Here is a 20,492-nt window from a genome sequence, read left to right as displayed (position 1 = left end):
TATTAGTTAGTATTAGCGCAAAAGTAAACAGAAGTATTCTTTCAAGTGTAACGATTGTTTTTATGAAAACAAGTTTCAAACTTTACAAGCGTTTTTCTCGGTTTGCAGTTTTTACACATGGGACTCATATGCGAATAGGGGCAGTATAGTCAATCACACAATTGTAGTTGAATCTATCATATCTACAGTTGAATCAATTCTACCATCAAATTATTCATACATAGTACAGAAATATCTCTCCCCCACTAACAGAAGAGAGATATTTTTATCTTATCTAGTTTTAATTTAGTACTCAAAATTTTTGATTTCAAGTTTCCTCAACATAGATCATAACCTATTTTGGAGGAAGTAGGCGATGGTTTGTTGGTATCGCACGTATTTTTGTTTCGCTCCGTCGCGGTGAAAATTAAATTTTTGAAGTTTACGTAGTTTTTAGTTGTAAAATTTCGATTTTTTCTTGAATTAGTGGATAATGAATAGCGATCAATAATTTCATGTTTCATTGTTTGTGCCCGACCCGATTCTCCGTTGATTTTGTCCACCTCCAACAGGTTGAATGATTCGCTACAAGAGGAAACACAATTGCTACTTAAACGATCGGTGAGCTCGTCCCATTATCCTTCTCATTCATTTATTCTGAACTGATGTTGCAATCTGGGAGTTTCTTCTTGAGAATTTTCAAGAGCCTACAAAATTTGATGATTCTGAATTACCTGAAATAATTAATGAAGAGACGTGAGGTGATCTCCCGCAATTTGCGGGGAGTGAATCAGTCAGTGAGCGACGCTCAGAATGTATCAACAAGTATGTCGATCACCTCTAATTGACTACGTTACGAACAGCAAAGGGCGCACACGATGCTGCTCGGTTGATTTTTTTTGTATCTAGTTAGTGTTAATTTAAAAAAAAACGTACTACCTTAACCTTAACCACGTGGGTATTGCAGTAATCAAAGAAGATATTTTCTAGCTTGAAATGAATCCTGATTGCTTTTCTTTAGCGATTTTCGGACCTTTGCCTCAAATATGCCAAAATCATCCACATCACATATGTGAATGAAAATTTATTCCCTAAATTTCTAAAACTCAATCATTCTAACCCCACTGATGGTAATCTAATATCAGCCGAGAAGTATTAAATTATAAACTTGGCTCCGCGTACCCATGTAGATACAAAAATGCACTGAAGTCAGTTGTATTCATTGCGGAATATAGAAGGCAGAATAAATTATTCAATAGCCAAACATTACAACTATCAAAACGTCCGGTTTGCTTTCATTCGAATAGTGATGGTGCTGATGGATGAATAAAAATCCAAAAAAAAAAATTCTACAAATATTGCTTCCTATCAAGCTTTCAACACATCCTGTGTACGACACAGATGGGCAAGGGAAGAATCATCTCCTAAAAAATTGAGTGCATTGACAAGTTCAGTCACACGGCTTCAACTGGACCGATGAATGATATTTATGTTGTACGTTTTTGCTCATACAAAAGTAGGTACCTACATATATTCATCTCTCTATCGGAGAGTAGCTGGTTCTGAAAGCCGACCTGTTTTTCCTCCCGAATATGACGACGCATGAGGAATGAAAAATTAATCAAAACATAGAATTCGCGAATTTATGCACTGGATCAGAATAAAAAAATATCATCCGGCTAGAAACACGGATACTGTTGCATGGTGCTGGGATGGTGGTTCATCTGAAGATATTAAATATTTGAAATGCACATGCGTGCTCATGGTGTTTTGTACAATTGGCATAAGTGTGATAAAAAGTGAGTAATGCTCGAAAAAAAAAGAAAACATATTGATCCAATGCATCAAAAACCTTATGATTGAAAAGATAATTTATTGGATGTTTCATGATATTTATTGCAGTTTTGAAATTGTCGACTAAGCCATATTGATATTATCGAAAAGTGTCGTCGATCTCGTCCATCTCTATAATCTATGGCTAATGGTCTTTTATTAAAGCTTCAGCTGTATGTTGGTAATGTATGTTGGTAATCCACCATGGGTGCACGGATTCACCGCAGTTTCTGCCAAAGTATTGGCTCACATACATTCCTTAGATTGGTTCGACAAATCTCCAATGCAGCGCGCCACCATACCCGGACCCCATGGCTTCGTATGAACTGTTATGTGGTGGTGAATGTATTGCGTGTGTTGATGTAGGTATATCTTGGAAGAACGAATCAATCAGGTGGGCTAGTTTACTTACAGGTATTCCGGCATCCGTGTATATACCTGGCCAGCTGGCAACTGATTGAACATTCCAATTATATAGGCAGTTATATAATGAAACACATCTTACCTGTCGGCCCCCGCTTATGGGATTCGAACCCAAAAGTTTTTTTCTTGCCGATACCGGGAATCGAACCCAGTACGCCTGGCGTACCAATACCAGACTCGCGCCAGCCTATCCACTAGACCACATCGGCGCTATGTCTTTTATTAAAGCTTCAGCTACCCATTTAATTTATTTTTCTTTTTTTTTTTTTTTGAACAAATGACGATGAAAGCAAAGCCTTAATTACAAATGTTTTTTTTTTGTTTGCTTCTCTTTCACAGATTACATAAAGCAACAATGAATCGCAAAATGCACCGTTGAACGGACCGGCACGTAGCTTGCTTCCCCGGTGTGCCCATGAATGTTTTCTCAAGAAAAACTTCGAGTTTCGTTGGTGAAAAGCATCACACCAAATTCTCAACACTTCGTGAATAGCCTAGATCGAGATGGCCATCAACTTTTCAGCATCGTTCGCCGCATGTCTGGCTGCGGGTCTCAAAGTGCCGCGCCAGATCATGTACTGCATTTCTCAAGACACTCCCTACGTTCTATACAAAGACTCCCAAGAGGCTGCCGAGCGCAGTGCTGCCCTTGGTGGTCAGTGGGGTGGTGAAGTGTATCCGCCGTTGCAGCAGAATGGGCAAACCCATATGCCAACCCATCCAAACGGGGCCCATCAACTGATAGCTGCAGCGCAGGCACAAGCCCAGCAACACCATCAACAACAGCAGCAGCAACAACACCAACAGCCACAGCAGCCCAACCCCACTAGTCCGCTGAATCATCCTGAAAACAGACCTCAACAACCGGGAGAACAAGCAAACGGCCAACTACACAGCCCCGCTACAAGCCCATACCCAAACAATACCAATAACAACAATAATAATAACAACAACAATAATAGCAACAACAACAACAACAACAACGGAGAAATGGATGAACGTATGCTCAAGGTAAATTAACATTACACTTTGTTTTTTTAATATGTCTTAATTTGTATCAATTCATCATTACATTTATATTACATTATTACATTAAATTAAGTGTTCAGCTCAATAATGAACTGTTCAGAGCCCTATAGTTAACTAGATAATAAAAAATTATTTATAAGATTCAAATTTGCTGAGCGCAATCAAGTATTTAATGTAGGAGAACATTCTGTAATGGCAAAAATATTTTAAACTTAAAACTAAACACTAGAGATGTACCGAATAGTGGTATTCGGCGAACGACCGAATACCGAATATTGAGCTTTTCGACTATTCGGCCAAACGAATATTCGGTCGAATATTGTATTGAGTTTTCAATGAAAAAACCTTAAGTAATTATTTCAATGCTTTCTATTTCTTCCATATTAATTCCCCATATGTTTTTAATCGAATATTTTAAACCAGATGATATTATCGGATGATGTATTTCAAGATATTTTTTATTAAGTAGGGGAATTTCTAATTTTTAAAATGTAACCAAGAACTGAAAAGACATCAGATGACTAGTCGCATCTAGGGCGTTTATCACCAAAGAGATTGCGTTCCTGTGAAATATGGAATAAAACATGTCGAAACAGGTGTCAAGCTATTTGAAACTGCTTCTTTAATATTGAATTAGATGAAGGTCGAATTTGAGCAAAATAACTTTAAAATAGTTGTTGAAAAAATAGGTGGTCTTTAACCATAAGCAAACCATACTTTCAACCACACGTATCCAGACGATCAGGCATTCAGAACGATTTTTGAAAAAAATGAAATGGGAATATTTTATGTATATTTTGAAATTTTTGGAAATTGAACACAAAATCTAAAAATTTTTCAAGAGGAATTTGAGATTTTTATTTGATTTAGCAAATAATCAGAATAAACCTGAGCAAAACACCCGAAGTATTAAACAATATCTGGACATCCCGGCTAGATTTGACTTATCTGGATTCTTTACTAGATTTATAATATGATTTTAATCGCCGTAATTTGTATGATTATAATTTTAATGGCATGTGCGGCGGAATGAAAACTAGAGAGAATTTATTTTATAGAATTTGAAAGAAAGGTGGATAGACAGGCATTAGTGCGCCAATAGGAGAAAGCTTGATAGGTGTTGAAATTTTAGGCTAGAGGGCATGTTGATGAAAAGCTCCCATGAATTGCTCCCGCCTTTGCTCTGCATTAGCTAACTATACATGAGAAACCCAGAAAGAGAATTCCCATGTATAGCGAGCCCAATGGTTTGAGAGCGTGTTTTTTACGCACACGCAAAAACGAGCAAAAACGTAGCAACCCATGGGCCTACTGAGCTTTCCTTATGCGAGAACAGTTCTATCGACGTTGCCATTATTTCAGATTTCGCTGCGAATAGTTGCTACTTGTCGATTTTTTCGCATTTCACATTTTTATCTATTCCGCGTTCTAACTTTTTGGCCAAGTGTCAATTTTTTGAACCGTATTTTTCTTGTTGTATTTTTTTTCTTTTGGCAATAGGTTTACACTTATTGAAAGCCATTGGAAAGTTCTGCTTAACACTTTTATTCTTCTAGGGTTTACACTTATTGAAAGTAATTGGAAAATTCTGCATAACACTTTTATTCTTCTAGGGTTTATACTTGTTGTACGCAATGAGAAAGTTCTGCTCAACACTTTTATTCTTCTAGGATTTGCACTTATTGCGGTCTAAACTGAACGGACTACACGAGAACGATTATACGACGGACTGAACGGCGTATTTTCTCCTGACTGCCCTTTTATTGCTTAGCATCGGAATGTTATGCGAATGATTAAGCATAATGATTCGCACGGGCTAAGAGATTTGAGACAGACGAAACAAAATGCGCGTTCGGTCGCTGTTTTGTTCATCGTCCGACCGGGTGGCGATTTTATGCTGTCGCGAGCAAAATAAATGCGCACAGCATAAGTCGCGTTCGTTTCCTAATCTTTATATTTTCCAAATAGGGTAGGCGTGCTAACTCATCAATTAGACTTACAACGTTTAAATTAAAATCATGAGCAGACTCAAATTGTTTGGCTAATTTTTTAGCTTTTTCTGCATTAGTTAAAAGAAGTTTATTCCCATCTTTCAAAGTAGGAATTGGCTTATGGGGCTTTTTCAGAATTTTAGTTAATGTCCAAAATGGCTTTGAGTAGGGTTTTATGTCCTCTACTGCTTTTGCAAAATTTTCATTACGAATAAAGTTTAAACGACGTTTGATTTCTTTTTGAAGGTCGCAATAAATAAATTTCAAATAAGGATCCCTAGTACGTTGATATTGGCGTCGACGAATGTTTTTCAGCCGTATCAAAAACTGAAGTTCATCATCGATCAAAGGTTTATTAAATTTATGTTTAACTTTAGGTATTGAAGCAGCTTTAGCATTGACTATTGAAGTTGTCAAATTTTCTACAGTCAAATCAATATCTTCTATTGAAAAACTTTGGAATTCCAGGAAACGCCTTAAAATAAATAAGGCATGGAAGCATTATTATCAACATTTCCACAGAAAATTTACAGATATAATATTGATTTTTGTGGGAAAACATGAGTGGTACTATTCTTATTTCACACTTTTGGTTCTCAACGCAAATTGCTTCATCTAAAAAAAACTTATGCTTAATTCATCCGTTAAACAATTTGTAGAATAATTGTAGAAGAAAATTTAGACGAATTTCATTAATATTTTAACAAGCAAAGCACATAGTGATACTATTGTTGTTTTGCTCACTGTATCATCATCAGCTCCACTGACCACACTGACATGACACTTAGAACAAAAATTCAACCATTTTCTGTCTAATTTTTTGTTGTCTGATTTTGCAGGTTCGCAATACCGACGGCAGGTGGCGAACCTGAAAAATTTGACAAAAATGCCCTGTAGGAAAGTTGGGTGGCATTTCCTAACTGGGATAGAATTTCTTCAAATCGATCGATGCGCACTCTGAAATCGGCATTGCGTACTGTTGGGAAAATTATCCAGAAAACGAAATCGAGTTTCCACTCAGTATGGTCAGTGTCAGCTCTCTAGAAAACCACTAGAAAAGGACTCTAGGATATCTGAATGGGCTCCTAAAATTGAATTTAACTTCACCCCGAGCGAATCCTGCCTCCTTTAATCGGCCCAAACCAAAGAGAGAACCGTTGGAGAACTCCCTAACCTGAATTTGAACAACCAAACAATCCTCGCTCACGCCTGCTGGGACCTGTGCCTATGAGTCTAACACAGGGATGAGCAACCCGCGGCCCGCGGGCCGCATTTGGCCCGTGAGACTCTATTGTACGGCCCGCAAAGTTTTTTTTTTTTCAAATTGTTATGCCTTAACTTTTTCCTACAATGCATTGTTATGAAAGTTAGACTTGATCAAATATGCACTTATCTGCATTTGCCCCACAATCATTCAGATTGTCAACTTTTTTCTGGGATTTTTTTTTCTTCGGGATACATTTTTCGTAATTATTTAACAGGACGAATGGTCAAGTTGATTAAAATTCTCTATAAATAAGCGAAATAGAAAATAGAAATAACTATTTAACTCCCATTACTTTGAAAAGCAAAATCCATTAACATGAGTCGGAAGAGCAGCCAAAAATCGTTAGCTACACATAATCAAAGGAATTTCAAAGTCCGTCGAAGTCGAAGTCATTATTTTTGTTTCAATCAAAAATAAAGTTGTATGATAAAAAATATGCTTAAAAAAAGTTTTTTTTTTAATTATTCTATCCAATTCGACAAAATGGCTTGTTCTGTGAGCCTTCAAATACTGACAAAAAAATTAAACCAAAACCTTGTAAAATATTTTTTTAAATTTCTGAATATTGACGAAAATTACGAAAGTTTAATAACAAAGCTTGGGTGAACGATTTTAAATTTTTTATCAACATGAATCAACCAGTATCAAAATTGCCGACCAAAATTATGGAAAGGAAAAAAAAATAGGCATTGAGAGCAAGTTTTAATAGTGGAAAAATACAGAAAGTTCATTAGCGATTCAACGTCCAACGCTAAGAAAACGGTGATTTCCTTAAATATATACTTTTCCCAATCTTAGTTATCACTGTGGTAAGCTCCGGAAGATTTTAAAATGGAAGTGAAGACGAATAGTATGTTCGCCAAGAAGTACTATAAAAAATTTGAGAGAATTTTAAAATGACAAAGATTTAGTGAAGTACCTTTTCAATGACAGTATTTGAAAAGTCGTGTTTTTGAACACATCAACTCGATTTATCTTTTTTTCAGATTTGTTTCTGCCAAAAATATGAAGTTATAGCAAATGACGTGCAGCTCAGATGATTCAGATAATTATATAAAAAGAGTTATCTTAACACATTAAGGATCGAGAAGAAATCTGAGCTCGAAAACACTAAAATTTGGTATCATCAACCTCAGAAATGACTGGGCCAAATTCTTCAAATTTAGTATCTTTGAGTTATCGAAAGCACTGTTCACAATTATGTAGAATAAAGTTTCTTCATAAAAAATATCACGTTTGAGGTATGTTTATGAGTAAAATGCACTGGCGTCAAGCGAAAGAAACGAGATATCTCGTATTTGGTCCGCAATATGTTAGGTGCGGCCCGCCGAAAAGATTTCAAATTTGAATTGGCCCGTTCGTTCAAAAGGTTGCTCACCCCTGGTCTAACACATTTGTTTGTTTCAAGTTGATGCGATAGGCCTTTAGATCCTAAAGCATGGAGTTGCAACGATGATCCAAATGGATCGTTCGACCCAGGCTTACTGATATTCGCTTCGTTTACTTCAAAACGTGCAACAGAAGAGCGCTGTCTTGATGAACTATGTGTAATGATTTTTCGTTTTGTTTGTGTTGCCTAGCGTCCCTAGTTGATTTTTTCCTCCCGATTTTCAGTCATTGTTTACTTCAGAAATCAATCGGAATCTTTCGATTGCTTTGATTTAGTTGAATCATTCAACCAAGTAGGCTCATACCACAACAGAGCAACAGAATCATTCGCGTCGCAACTGAATCCATTCGTTCGCAAGTTGTTTCGGCACGAGTTGATGACGATGTTGTTGATTAATGTCTAGACTCAGACCCTTGAGGAAGAATGCTACTAGAAGGACAATTCCCGGAATAAAAACTAAGACCCATATTTGATAAGAAATTTACATAACTTGAACGGAAAATAAGCCAATATTGGCATAGATTTGGTTTTTGGTCACCTTTTTTGTTTCTTTTACTTTGCTTTTTTTTACTTTTTTTTAAATGCACTGGAAACATTAGCACATGCTTCTTTTACAAAGACCTGCTAGCGTGAAATATTGCTAAAATACGATGATAACTGGATTTCGTCACCTGTTGAATATGGGCAATTAATTAGTGAAGAACTCCAAATTCGCGCAGGTTGTTCGTCTATGTATAGGATTGTATCAGGAGCGAACAAAGAAGCTGCTGTTGAATGTAAAATTGATATAAAAAATATTTTCTCTTGGCTTCATGCAGAAATGTGGAGTTTTGAATGGTCGTACTTTTACCCCACATCATTCGAACTTTTGCCCCAGAAGTAGGTTAAGAGAACGTTTCGATAGGAGTTTATTAGGCATTTTCACTACTGCTATCTAATGCGTCGATCATAATTTAATCGAATCGATAATTTTTTAGAAGAGAGATAAAAATATAATACCGTATTTGTTTATTCCGAGTGTTGCACTGGTACACCACTAAGTGCCGTCTTGTTTGTTTGTTCGGACAGTGTTGCACTGGGTTTGACCTGGTGTCGCATTGCCATCGGGCGGTAGTGCCCCGAAAATTTTGTCAGTATTGCGAGAGAGCGTGTGAGTGAGTGAGGTAGCAATACAATAGCGACGATTTGTGTTTGTTTATATCGGGTTAAGTGCAACACTGAACGAGGGGAGCAATCGTATACGGTATAAGGAATCAAATTCTGTTTTTGGTTTTTTGGAAAAACAACTGCAATTTTTTTTGAATAGGAGGGCCCTCGGAGGTCGTACTTTTACCCCACCATACTCTAATCAGTTAATTAGAACCTCTGTACAATTTCTGCGTCCAAATAATCTGATTTGCCTTCTGCACCAGTCCAATTCCCTCCCTGATGGCTGAAAGTAGACAAATGCCCATTCAAATGTATTGTAACAAAATAGCTATTATTCAAAGCTGGATGACTAATGGTGGCTCCAGAGACTCACTTATGGTCACCAGCATGATTTTTTTTCTCTCTGAAACAACTGGTCACGAAATAAAGTCTGCTTCATTTAATATTGGAACAAATTCTTTTGCTCATTGTGGCGCTCCTAGTGGACGAATTTGGAAACTTTTTTCACCCACGTGTCGGGAAATTCATTACCTTTCACCATGTATTTATGTCATAACACCAAACGATAGCATTTTGTAAACAACCGCCATGGAAGCCGAACGGAGAGATCAAATTGTGCACAGTTTTCTTGAAAATCCATTGTTGTCGGCATCGAAGCTAGCTAAACAGCTTAAAATGCCCAGAAATACCGTATGGCGTGTTATCAAGCAGTACAAGGAAACATTGACGACGCACAGTGGGGCAGGACCTATGAAAGCTTGGCCAAAACCCCTTTTTGTAAATTTAAAAAATTCATCATAAATTTATGCTTTTCAGAAACTGGACATTACACCGATCACAAATCTGTGAAACAAAACTTAAAATTCGATGTTTCATACAATTATCTACGTAGGTGAAGTTGGGGTATGATGCTGTTGGATTTTATCGCAAAAACAAAAAAATATTTTCAATACTCCACTAAAATTTTATTTCTTGAAGAAATAAAAAAAAAATAACATGGATGTGTTAAGAATAATATGGAGTTTATTTATTTGAGGTTGAAGAATTGAAAGAAAATCGTAATTTTTTTTACGAGCATAAACGTATAATGTTAAAAAATTACGAATTTTCATCATATTTGGACATCTGGAAAACATGTTACTCCACGTTACCCCACTCTCATTTCTTCTCGAACATTTAAATGGGAATCTCAGCTATCCAACAAAACAAAAAGTAGTTGCCAATTTTTGCCTATTCAAAAGTTATTCACGTTTTGGTGAAACATGTTTTTGGACAATTTTCGTACTTGTGGAATTGCTTTTGAAAATGGTTTTTGCTAGAAAAACTTGAACTCAATCATTTGAAATTTTAAAATTTAATTTTTTTTTCTAAATTTATTTTCCTCTTAGTTTGATAATACTTTTTCGATTTTTAAAAGTTATATTTATCTACAGACAAGCAGATAAGATTTTTTGGAACATGAACTTTCTATAACCTTCTCAAATCCTTTTCGGTCAAATGTTTAGTACCTATCTGTTAACTAACTTTTATTCAAAAAGTTTTTCTATAATATGTAGAGATTTTAAAGTTTTATTCAAAAATAAAATATAAATTTTTACACACTGAATGTTTGAATATTTGAAAAAAAAAACAATGCAACCATGTTTTTTGCTTTCATATTCAGTAACAGCCTACATGATCCATTTGCTACTTATATAAGGTACCAATATGAGTTTATGGCTTTATTATCTGAACTTATTTGTTCTATTACCACTGATCACACTGACATGACCCTTAGCACAAAATTCCATATTTAATTTGTATAGAAGCATTCGTTTCAGAGATGGAATGAGTTTTGAGCCATCATAATAAACGATTTGTCGTACCCCAAAATCCTCAGAGGCCAAATTCGGTTAAATTTGGTTCAATTTGCTTGTTTGTTCCTTGTCATGTTCCTACTAGTTGTTAGATCTTGCTTGGTTGCTTGGTTAGTTTTTTGAAATGTAGAAATTTGGTACCATTTCTATGAACTTGTCTTCTTCCAGAAAAGAGGCACAATTTTCCCGTATGTTTGGATAACGTGCCGCTATTAAGCCTACCCCCATTCTGAACATTTGTATGGGGACCCTCCATTCTTGTGAGGGGAGGGATCTTAGAGCATCATTTAACTTATTAACGGTCCTAAAAACCCTTACATGATTATTTTCACGCCGATGATAAGGAAAATCTGCTAAACAAAGTTATCTAGATCAAATTATACAACATCCAGATGAAAAAAAATTACATTAAATTAAAGATTTCGATCAGATGAACAACTTTCCAGAAGACTTCAAACCAGTAGGATTTCATTTAAAAAAGTTATGAGGTTTTGATCATCGATTGGTCAGGTCTGCCCCAATGTGCGACGGCTCGGAAGCCGCATTCGAAGCGTCGGAGTGGAACTGTCGACCGGAAACTGCGTGGGAAAGTCATCAAGGCCGTGAAGAGGAATCCCAATCTTTCAGACCGCGATTTGGCCAATAAATTCCAGGCAGCTCACAGTACGGTGCGACGAATTCGTCTCCGGGAAGGAATAAGGTCATCCCGAGCCAGCAAACAGCCAAATCGGACGCTGAAGCAGAACAATGTGGCCAGAATCCGTGCTCGAAAGCTGTACGACCAAGTGCTGACCAAGTTCGACGGATGTATTCTGATGGACGATGAGACCTACGTGAAGGCGGACTTTGGGCAAATCCCAGGTCAAAAATTTTATTTGGCGACGGCTCGGGGGGATGTACCTGCAAAATTTGAGTTCGTGTTTGCGGATAAATTCGCCCGCAAGTACATGATTTGGCAGGGGATATGCAGTTGTGGACAGAAAACCAAAGTCTTTCTCACTGACAAGACAATGACATCAGAAGTCTACAAAAAAGAGTGCCTACAGAAACGGATTCTGCCGTTTATTCGTGCCCACGACCGGCCAGTAATGTTTTGGCCGGACCTCGCAAGCTGCCATTACAGCAAAACGGTTATGGAATGGTACGCAACGAACGGGGTCAGCGTAATACCGAAGGACCTCAACCCCCCAAACTGCCCCCAGTTCCGGCCGATAGAGAAATACTGGGCAATCACGAAGCGGAGGCTTAAGGCAAAGGGAAAACTTGTTAGGAACATGACTCAAATGAAGAACTGGTGGAATCAAATCGCCAAAACGGTGGACGAAAAGGGTGTGCGCCGCCTAATGTGCCGTATTACGGGAAAAGTACGAGAGTTTCTTCGAAACAGCGATGAATAATTTTTTTAAATTTTTTTTATGAAAGAGTAAAGAAAATGCTACATTTGTATGAAAAACAAATTATGAATTCGTTAATAAATGACTGAACTACACGCAATTGTTTGTGTTCCAATATTAAATGAAGCAGACTTTACACCCCATCTGCACGCGAACAGATCTCAGAATCTGATTCTACAGTGATCTCCCCAAAAGTCATCTAATTCCAACTCATTGAACATAAATTTGGTCACCTCCCCCATTCTTACACAGAGTGATCAAAAACTAACTCAGACCGTGTTAACCCTCATCCGCATTAGGGTGTCATTTTGACACCATTGCAAGTTTGAAGGCTCGTAACTTTTTTCAGAAGCTTCAAAATACAAAAATTTCTTCGGGGACCCTAAATGAATTCAAAAGTTCTTCAATATTGCATCTTTACTTTTTTTATGGACGAACCCTGGAAGCCTGGACAAAAAAACTCCCTTTTCCGACTTTGGGTGTCATTTTGACACCACAAAAGTAAAATCTATTCAAGTCGTTATAATTATTATGAACTTCATATACAACTTATATCAATAGAAACCTTGTAATATCAGTGAAATATGTTTTGAACATTATACACAGCTAAAGTTATAAGTTTTCTCGTTATTCAGCATGACAGAAAAAAAATCCGAGAAAACATGCCTCACGAAAACTGCTGTAGTTCATATGTTACACGTCCAAAAATATATTTGCCTTATGCATATGAAAGCTGAAGTTAACGCCTACATCATGAAGACAAGAAATATTTTTTAAAATTTTTTTTAATGAAATGGTCACAAAAAGTTAAAAAAAAATTGTGTAAAAAACCTACTTTTCATTCGATTGCTAGTAAATACTGTTTGAGTGATGGTAGAGTGTTTTAAAAAATATGACTTCAAACTTTTTTGAAATTCTAACATTTAGATTTTCGATGCAACAAAAATTGAAATTACTGGAATTTTTCAAAGTTGACTACTTTGCGCGATTTTTTCACTAATTGAAATTTCATCTGTTTTTGTGGTCCTCCGTCAGGTTGTACCCGGATTTTCAGTGCTTTTTCGCCGTTTGAAGCAATCAAAACTATATCCATTAAAAGGGAATTTAATCTACATTCTAGTAAGGTGCAACAATTTACGCTGTGAGATTTCACAAAAATATGAAAATTATAAACGTAAAATCATTCCTGAATTTCACGAACCACAAGCAGCGGTTCAGCAAAACGTGTTTGTTTGCTCTCCGAGTATGTACGGTGGGTGGTGGTCAGAGAGCGAAGCCGACAGACGAAATAATGATGAAATTTCAATTTGTAAAAAAAATGCGCAAAGTAGTGAACTTTGAAAAATTCCAGTAATTTCAATTTTTGTTGCATCAAAAATCTAAAGACAGCAAAATGTTAGAATTTTAATAAAGTTTGTAGTCATATTTTTTAAAATACTCTACCATCGCTCAAACAGTATTTACTAGCAATCGAATGAAAAGTAGGTTTTTTAGACCACTTTTTTTAACTTTTTGTGACCATTTCGTTAAAAAAATTTTAAAAAAATATTTCTTGTCTTCATGATGTAGGCATTATTTTCAGCTTTCATATGCATAAGGCAAATATATTTTTGGACGTGTAACATATGAACTACAGCAGTTTTCGTGAGGCATGTTTTTTCGGATTTTTTTTCTGTCATGCTGAATAACGAGAAAACTTGTAACTTTAGCTGTATATAATGTTCTAAACATATTTTACTGACGTTACAAGGTTTCTTTTGATGTAAGTTTTGATTAAATCGGTTTCACACGCCAAAAGTTATAATGATTTGAGCTTGTGGTGTCAAATTGACACTCCTAGTGCTGATTAGGGTAATGAAATCTAATGCGGATGAGGGTTAATATTAAACAAATTCTAACAACGTGCGAGCAATATTACCACATACGACAAATTTGCTGCCTGCCGCCAAACATGCGGTAAATGCTCCGCAACCGCATCGTATTCAAAATCTTACAAAAAAGCATTAGTTCAGAATATTCTAAGTAAAAGAACAAGTTTGGTTTAGATTCAAAATAAGAAATGTATAAATTATTTCACCGTCTGCATAACTAAAACCAATTATTTTCCTTACAGAATCAGAATATTCCATCAAACGTTCACTCTCAACAAAACGGACAAATGACTGCACCACAATCGAACGGCCAGACAACGTCGCCAACCCAGAGCATTCAACACCCGAACCAGAACCAGCAAACACAAAACCATGCTTCCCAACCATCGCAGTCAACCAACAACAACGGACAACCGGGAGCTCCTGGTCAGCAGCAATGCTTCCCGGAACCGGTTCAACCGGATCTGAGCTACTATGCTCAGCGCCATCATGGGCCGCAAGGTGCCATGTTGCCACCGCCAGGATTTACTCCACTGCATCATTATCTCAACAAATCGGGGGTGCTATCGGGTATGCCAGCCGGAATCGATCAACCCAATCCCTTGGAGCAATACGCAATGCCGGATCTACTCCACGCCAATCAGATACACCATCCAGCACCCAACGGATCGCACAAATCTAGCAAGGGATCCGATTTGCGACTGTTTAAGTGTCTGACCTGCGGGAAGGATTTCAAACAAAAAAGCACGCTCCTGCAGCACGAGCGCATTCACACCGATTCACGCCCTTACGGTTGTCCGGCCGTCGATTGCGGCAAACGATTCCGGCAGCAGTCCCATCTGACGCAACATTTGCGCATCCACGCCAACGAGAAGCCCTTCGTTTGTCCGTTTTGCCAGCGGGCATTCCGGCAGCGGGCCATCCTCAACCAGCACATCCGAATCCACTCAGGTGATAAGCCATTCGGGTGTCCGTATCCGGAATGTGGCAAAAAATTCCGACAAAAGGCCATTTTGAATCAGCACGTGCGCACCCATCAAGGCGAGCGATCGATTTTTTTGACTACCTACTCTTTTTGTGCTTTTTTCGCCTTTTTTTATTTGGTTCGGTTTGTTTTACTGTGCTAACCCTTTTGCTTTCGTTCACCAATGGGGTTTTATTTGCTTTATCAGTGTTACGATCACAGGAAATGAACACAGATGATCTTTCGAAATTCAAGAAATTACTTGACATAAAATTTAAATCATTGAACGTTCAAACGAGTCAATAATGATTGCACCGCTTTTGAGATCCAAAAATGAATTAAAATGTAGGTACATATTTCAATCAAAAGAGAAGGGTGGATCCTAAGCAAGCACAAGTTCTTCTCAAAACTTTGAATTTTCTTTCTAACAAAGCATGTTACTTGTTGTTTAGTTGATTCGATTCGATAAATTTATTTAGCAGGGTTAGGCTTTGAAACAGATTTTAGGTTTTTTTTTTAAATCAAGCCAAAGAGAATTTTTTAATTCTTTTTTTATTTGAAATTCGAGTGTTTTCACAAATCGAAGATCATCTGCTTTCATTTCTTCAACTTCAAACAAATCTAGGGTGCAGTTTTGTTTTATTCATTATTCAAAATTCTAACAGACCCAACATAACTCTATACAATTGGCCAACATGTTTCGGAATACTTAAATTTTTTAATCGAGTGAATTTACCATTCATTTCAAAAGTACTAAATAAAACGCTGGCTTATCCTTGTAGATGTGTCTCCCCATTTGATCTTCAAGAACGGTCCACATGCCACGCTGTGGCCCCAGGATGTACCTTACCCACCGGAACAGGAAGGTCAACCGAAGGACGAGCAAACCTTTGGCGACGAGGCATCGCAGGGAACCGGCGAGTCCCGGGCATGTTTCTCTCCGGACGGAACTCCGCAGTACCCTTCGTATTTCAAAGATACCAAGGGTGTTAATCATTCGATATTCGGCAACAATTTGCCGTACCTCAATAAGGTGGCCGGTGGAAAGGCAATGATGCCGGACGTAATCCAGCACGGTCGCTCGGCTGGAATGCCGCTGTACGTACGATGCCCGATCTGCCAGAAAGAGTTCAAACAGAAGAGCACCTTGCTGCAGCATGGCTGTATCCACATAGAATCGCGTCCCTACCCGTGTCCCGATTGTGGTAAACGGTTCAGACAGCAATCGCATTTGACTCAGCATCTTCGTATACACACCAACGAAAAGCCCTTCGGATGCCCGTACTGTCCCCGATTCTTCCGCCAGAGAACGATTCTCAATCAGGTAATGCAACGAACGAATCTTAGCCGTAACGGGAAATTTTAATCTGGTATTAATTTTACAGCATATACGCATCCACACCGGAGAAAAGCCGTACAAATGTGCCCAGTGCGGCAAGGACTTCCGCCAGAAGGCAATTCTGGATCAGCACACCAGAACGCACCAGGTAGTTGTAGCATTACTGTTATGGAAAATTCAAACAATAACAATCCACTTTAGTTACTCAAGGACAGATCAGAGCTATCCTAAAATCTAACATTATTTTTTATTTACATAGTATTCCGTCTCACGACATAACTAGACGAACATAATTCCTAAAATTCACTCGGTCCATGGCAACCGTTCTCCAATTTCTCGGACACCCCACGTTCGCCACGCTCCATTGGGTCTAACCACCTCGCTCGTTGCGCCCCCGCTCGTCTTGTTCCTACCGGATTCGTAGCGAACACCTGTTTTGCAGGACAGTCGTCCGGCATCCTCGCAACATGTCCCGCCCAGCGTATCCGGCCAGCTTTCACCACCTTCTGGATACTGGGTTCGCCGTAGAGTCGCGCGAGCTCGTGGTTCATCCTTCGCCTCCACACTCCGTTCTCCTGTACGCCGCCAAAGATGGTTCTTAACACTCGTCGCTCGAATACTCCGAGTGTACGCAGGTCCTCCTCGAGCAATATCCATGTCTCGTGCCCGTAGAAAACAACTGGTCTAATGAGCGTCATATACAGGTTACACTTCGTGCGAGGGCTAAGTCTTCTCGACCGCAGTTGCTTGTGGAGTCCATAGTAGGCACGACTTCCGCTGATAATTCGCCGCCGAATCTCACGGCTGGTGTCATTGACTGCCGTCACCAGTGAGCCGAGATAGACAAAGTCTTCGACTATCTCCAGCTCGTCGCCGTCGACTGTGACCTTGTTATTGCTGGACAAGCGGGTTCGGTCGGTCTCGGATCCGCAGGCCAGCATATACTTCGTCTTGGACGTATTAATCTTCAACCCAATCCTTCCTGCTTCGCGTTTCAGTTTGCGGTAAATCTCCTCCACCGCCGCAGATGGTTTGCCGACTATAGCAATGTCATCGGCAAAGCAGATAAGTTGAATGGATGTGTTGAAAATCGTGTCCCGTATTTCGCCCACCGCTCGTCGAATAACACCTTCTAGCGCCACGTTGAACATCATGCAGGATGGACAATCACCTTGTCGAAGCCCCCTACGCGATTCGAATGAACTCGATAATTCACCCGAAATCCGCACACAGCACTGCGTTCCATCCATCGTCGCCTTGATCAGTCTGATCAGCTTCCCGGAAAAGCCGTTCTCGTCCATGATTTTCCATAGCTCGTTACGGTCGATCGTGTCGTATGCAGCTTTGAAGTCGATGAATAGAAGGTGCGTAGGGACTTGGTGTTCACGGCATTTTTGGGGGATTTGCCGTAATGTGAATATTTGGTGCGTCGTAGACCGTCCCTCCATGAAGCCGGCCTGATGACTTCCCACGAATCTGTTTGCTTGTGATGTTAGGCGGCAGAGTAGGATTCGGGACAACACTTTGTAGGCGGCATTGAGGACAGTGATCGCTCCGTAGTTCGCACAGTCCGATTTGTCACCGTTCTTGTAGATGGGGCATATTACCCCCTCCTTTCACTCCTCCGGTAGCTGTTCTATGTCCCAGATCCGGACTATCAACCGGTGTAAGCAATCGGCCAACTTGTCCGGGCCCATTTTGATGAGCTCAGCTGCAATGCCATCCTTCCCAGCCGACTTGTTTCTATTCAACTGGCGAATGGCTTCCTTAACTTCACTCACCGTTGGGAGTGGCTTCTCTACGTCGTTGGCTACGCCGGTGATGTACCTTCCCCCACCGTCTTGATCTCCTGCATGTGCGCCATTCAGGTGTTCATCGAAGTGCTGCTTCCACCTTTTGATCACCTCACGATTGTCCGTCAGGATGCCCCCGTCCTTATACCGGCAAATTTCGGCTTGCGGCACGAAGCCTTTGCGGGATGCGTTGAGTTTCTGATAGAACTTTCGTGTTTCTCGGGAACGATCACCTTCCTACACTCCTCGTCTAACCAGTCGTTCCGTCGAGTTCGCTCCATATAACCGATGACGTTCTCCGCAGCACTGTTGATGACTGTCTTAATGGTATCCCAACAGTCCTCTGCCAGCAGCGCTACTTCGACCGATTGCGCGTAGTCTGCCGCGACCTCAGGTTGTTTCAGTCGCGCGATATTTAACCGAGGCGGGCGCCGGTTGCGTGTGTTGTTCACTACTGAGAGTTTTGGGCGCATCTTCACCATCACCAGATAGTGGTCTGACTAGATGTTGGCGCCTCGACAGGATCTGATGTCGATGATGTCCGAGAAGTGCCGGCTTTCAATCAAAACGTGGTCGATCTGTGATTGCGTTTGGTACGGTGATCTCCAGGTGTACTTGTGTGGGAGGCGGTGCTGGAAAAAGGTACTATGTACGGCCATTCGTTTGGAGGCGACGAAATCTATAAGTCTGAGGCCGTTTTCGTTGATCAGCTGGTGCACACTGAACCTTCATATGGTGTACCAATTTAGATTATTCTGCTAGGATTCCGGGGAAAATTAGGAGTCATATTATTGCCATACGGAAGTAACTAAAAATATTTTCTTCAATCGACATATTTGTGTTGAATCAATGAATTTCAATTGACGCTGACTTAGATTTATTCGAGAGTTAAAACTTATCAGTGAAACTTCGTTATAGTCACTTTAATTCATCGGCCTTATCGGTGAAAAGTGATGTCCTTTTTAGTAGGGACATCTAAAGATTATGAATTTTTTATAGATGGATAGAAGGTTAAATGAAATTAAAGATGGTGAAAATGAGCGAGTAAAATTTATTTAGAAGCATTAGCTTCACGTATCCAATTTTTGTTCCTCACGGTAGTGGTAGATACAGATAGAATGCATCTACACATTAGTAGGCCAAGCATGGTTCGCCCCACAAGATGAAAACTGATATGATGAAGATGATATGTGATCGCTCAGATAAGCTCCCTTTAACTCAGGAACGCATATCATCTTTTTGTTCTATCGCCTGTAATTTCACAATGAAATATTTGATTTTTGAACTAAAAAATACCGTCATAAAATAATTTTTGGTTGGCACCAACCCGAGATATGACAGTTTGAAAAGTACAATCTTTGCTAAAAAAAACCCTTATAACTAACGAATGCCTCCAGATACAAGCTTTAAGAGAAAAATATGCGTATTTTTATTTCATACAAATGTTAAGAAAACTTTTTTATTGTATGAATTCATTCATTCAAGTTAGAGCCCGAATACTGGTTTTTCGACACACCCTTACATTTTAATATTTAAAAAAATCATAACTCGCTTACAAAACAATTTAAGAATATTAAAGCGCATGGATTGATGAGCATTTTTGCTGAAGACACCATTTGTCTATCTCTTGCAGAATCTTCGTAAATAATTTTGTCACGATAATGTTCCGTCCTGAACTACTGTGCAATGGTCAGTGTCAAAAAGGGTGATACGGTCAAAATTTGGTCAAGGTAAAACGCGTGTAAATCGGTGAAATCGTTTATTTAAAAAATCAAATTAAATTTCTTTTTCAAGTTTTATTAGTATAAAACTCAGGAAAAATATTCAGTTAGGCTTCCGCTTTTCCAAATCCGAATTGCCGGCCTTTACACTTAACCCCTGCCATCAGATTTTGTACAGCCACCTTCTTCGCCGCAGAAAGCCAGTTTGCCTTGAACTGCTGATCGTCCTTAGCAGTTTTTTTATCTTCTTTAGGTTCCGCTTGACAATAGCCCAGTATTTCTCAATTGGGCGGAGCTCCGGCGTGTTGGGAGGGTTCTTGTCCTTGGGAACCACCTGCACGTTGTTGGCGGCATACCACTCCATGGCCTTTTTACCGTAATGGCAAGATGCCAAATCCGGCCAAAACAGTACGGAACAACCGTGTTTCTTCAGGAAAGACAGCAGACGTTTATTCAAACACTCTTTCACGTAAATTTCTTGGTTGACAGTCCC

The 20,492-nt window shown here is 39.1% G+C and overlaps 1 protein-coding gene across 4 annotated transcripts in view; it reads left to right on the top strand.

The window, feature by feature from the left end:
- The window catches only part of LOC129750014 (endothelial zinc finger protein induced by tumor necrosis factor alpha), a 109,377-nt gene that overhangs the window by 75,955 nt on the left and 12,930 nt on the right, over nt 1-20,492 (top strand). Inside the window, exons 4-7 of one of the 4 annotated variants that reach the window (XM_055745195.1) lie at nt 2,575-3,246; nt 14,425-15,133; nt 15,929-16,470; nt 16,532-16,633. In XM_055745195.1, the coding sequence (XP_055601170.1) occupies nt 2,740-3,246; nt 14,425-15,133; nt 15,929-16,470; nt 16,532-16,633 (1,860 nt within the window). In that variant the 5' untranslated portion in view covers nt 2,575-2,739. Of the gene's footprint in view, nt 1-2,574; nt 3,247-14,424; nt 15,224-15,928; nt 16,471-16,531; nt 16,637-20,492 lie in introns of all 4 variants that reach the window. The other 3 variants (XM_055745194.1, XM_055745193.1, XM_055745192.1) reach the window with 3 other exon arrangements.

Source organism: Uranotaenia lowii, chromosome 2 (assembly GCF_029784155.1).
Source record: "Uranotaenia lowii strain MFRU-FL chromosome 2, ASM2978415v1, whole genome shotgun sequence".
In the NCBI taxonomy this organism is placed as follows: domain Eukaryota; kingdom Metazoa; phylum Arthropoda; class Insecta; order Diptera; family Culicidae; genus Uranotaenia; species Uranotaenia lowii.
This window is presented reverse-complemented; position numbering and strand designations above follow the sequence as displayed.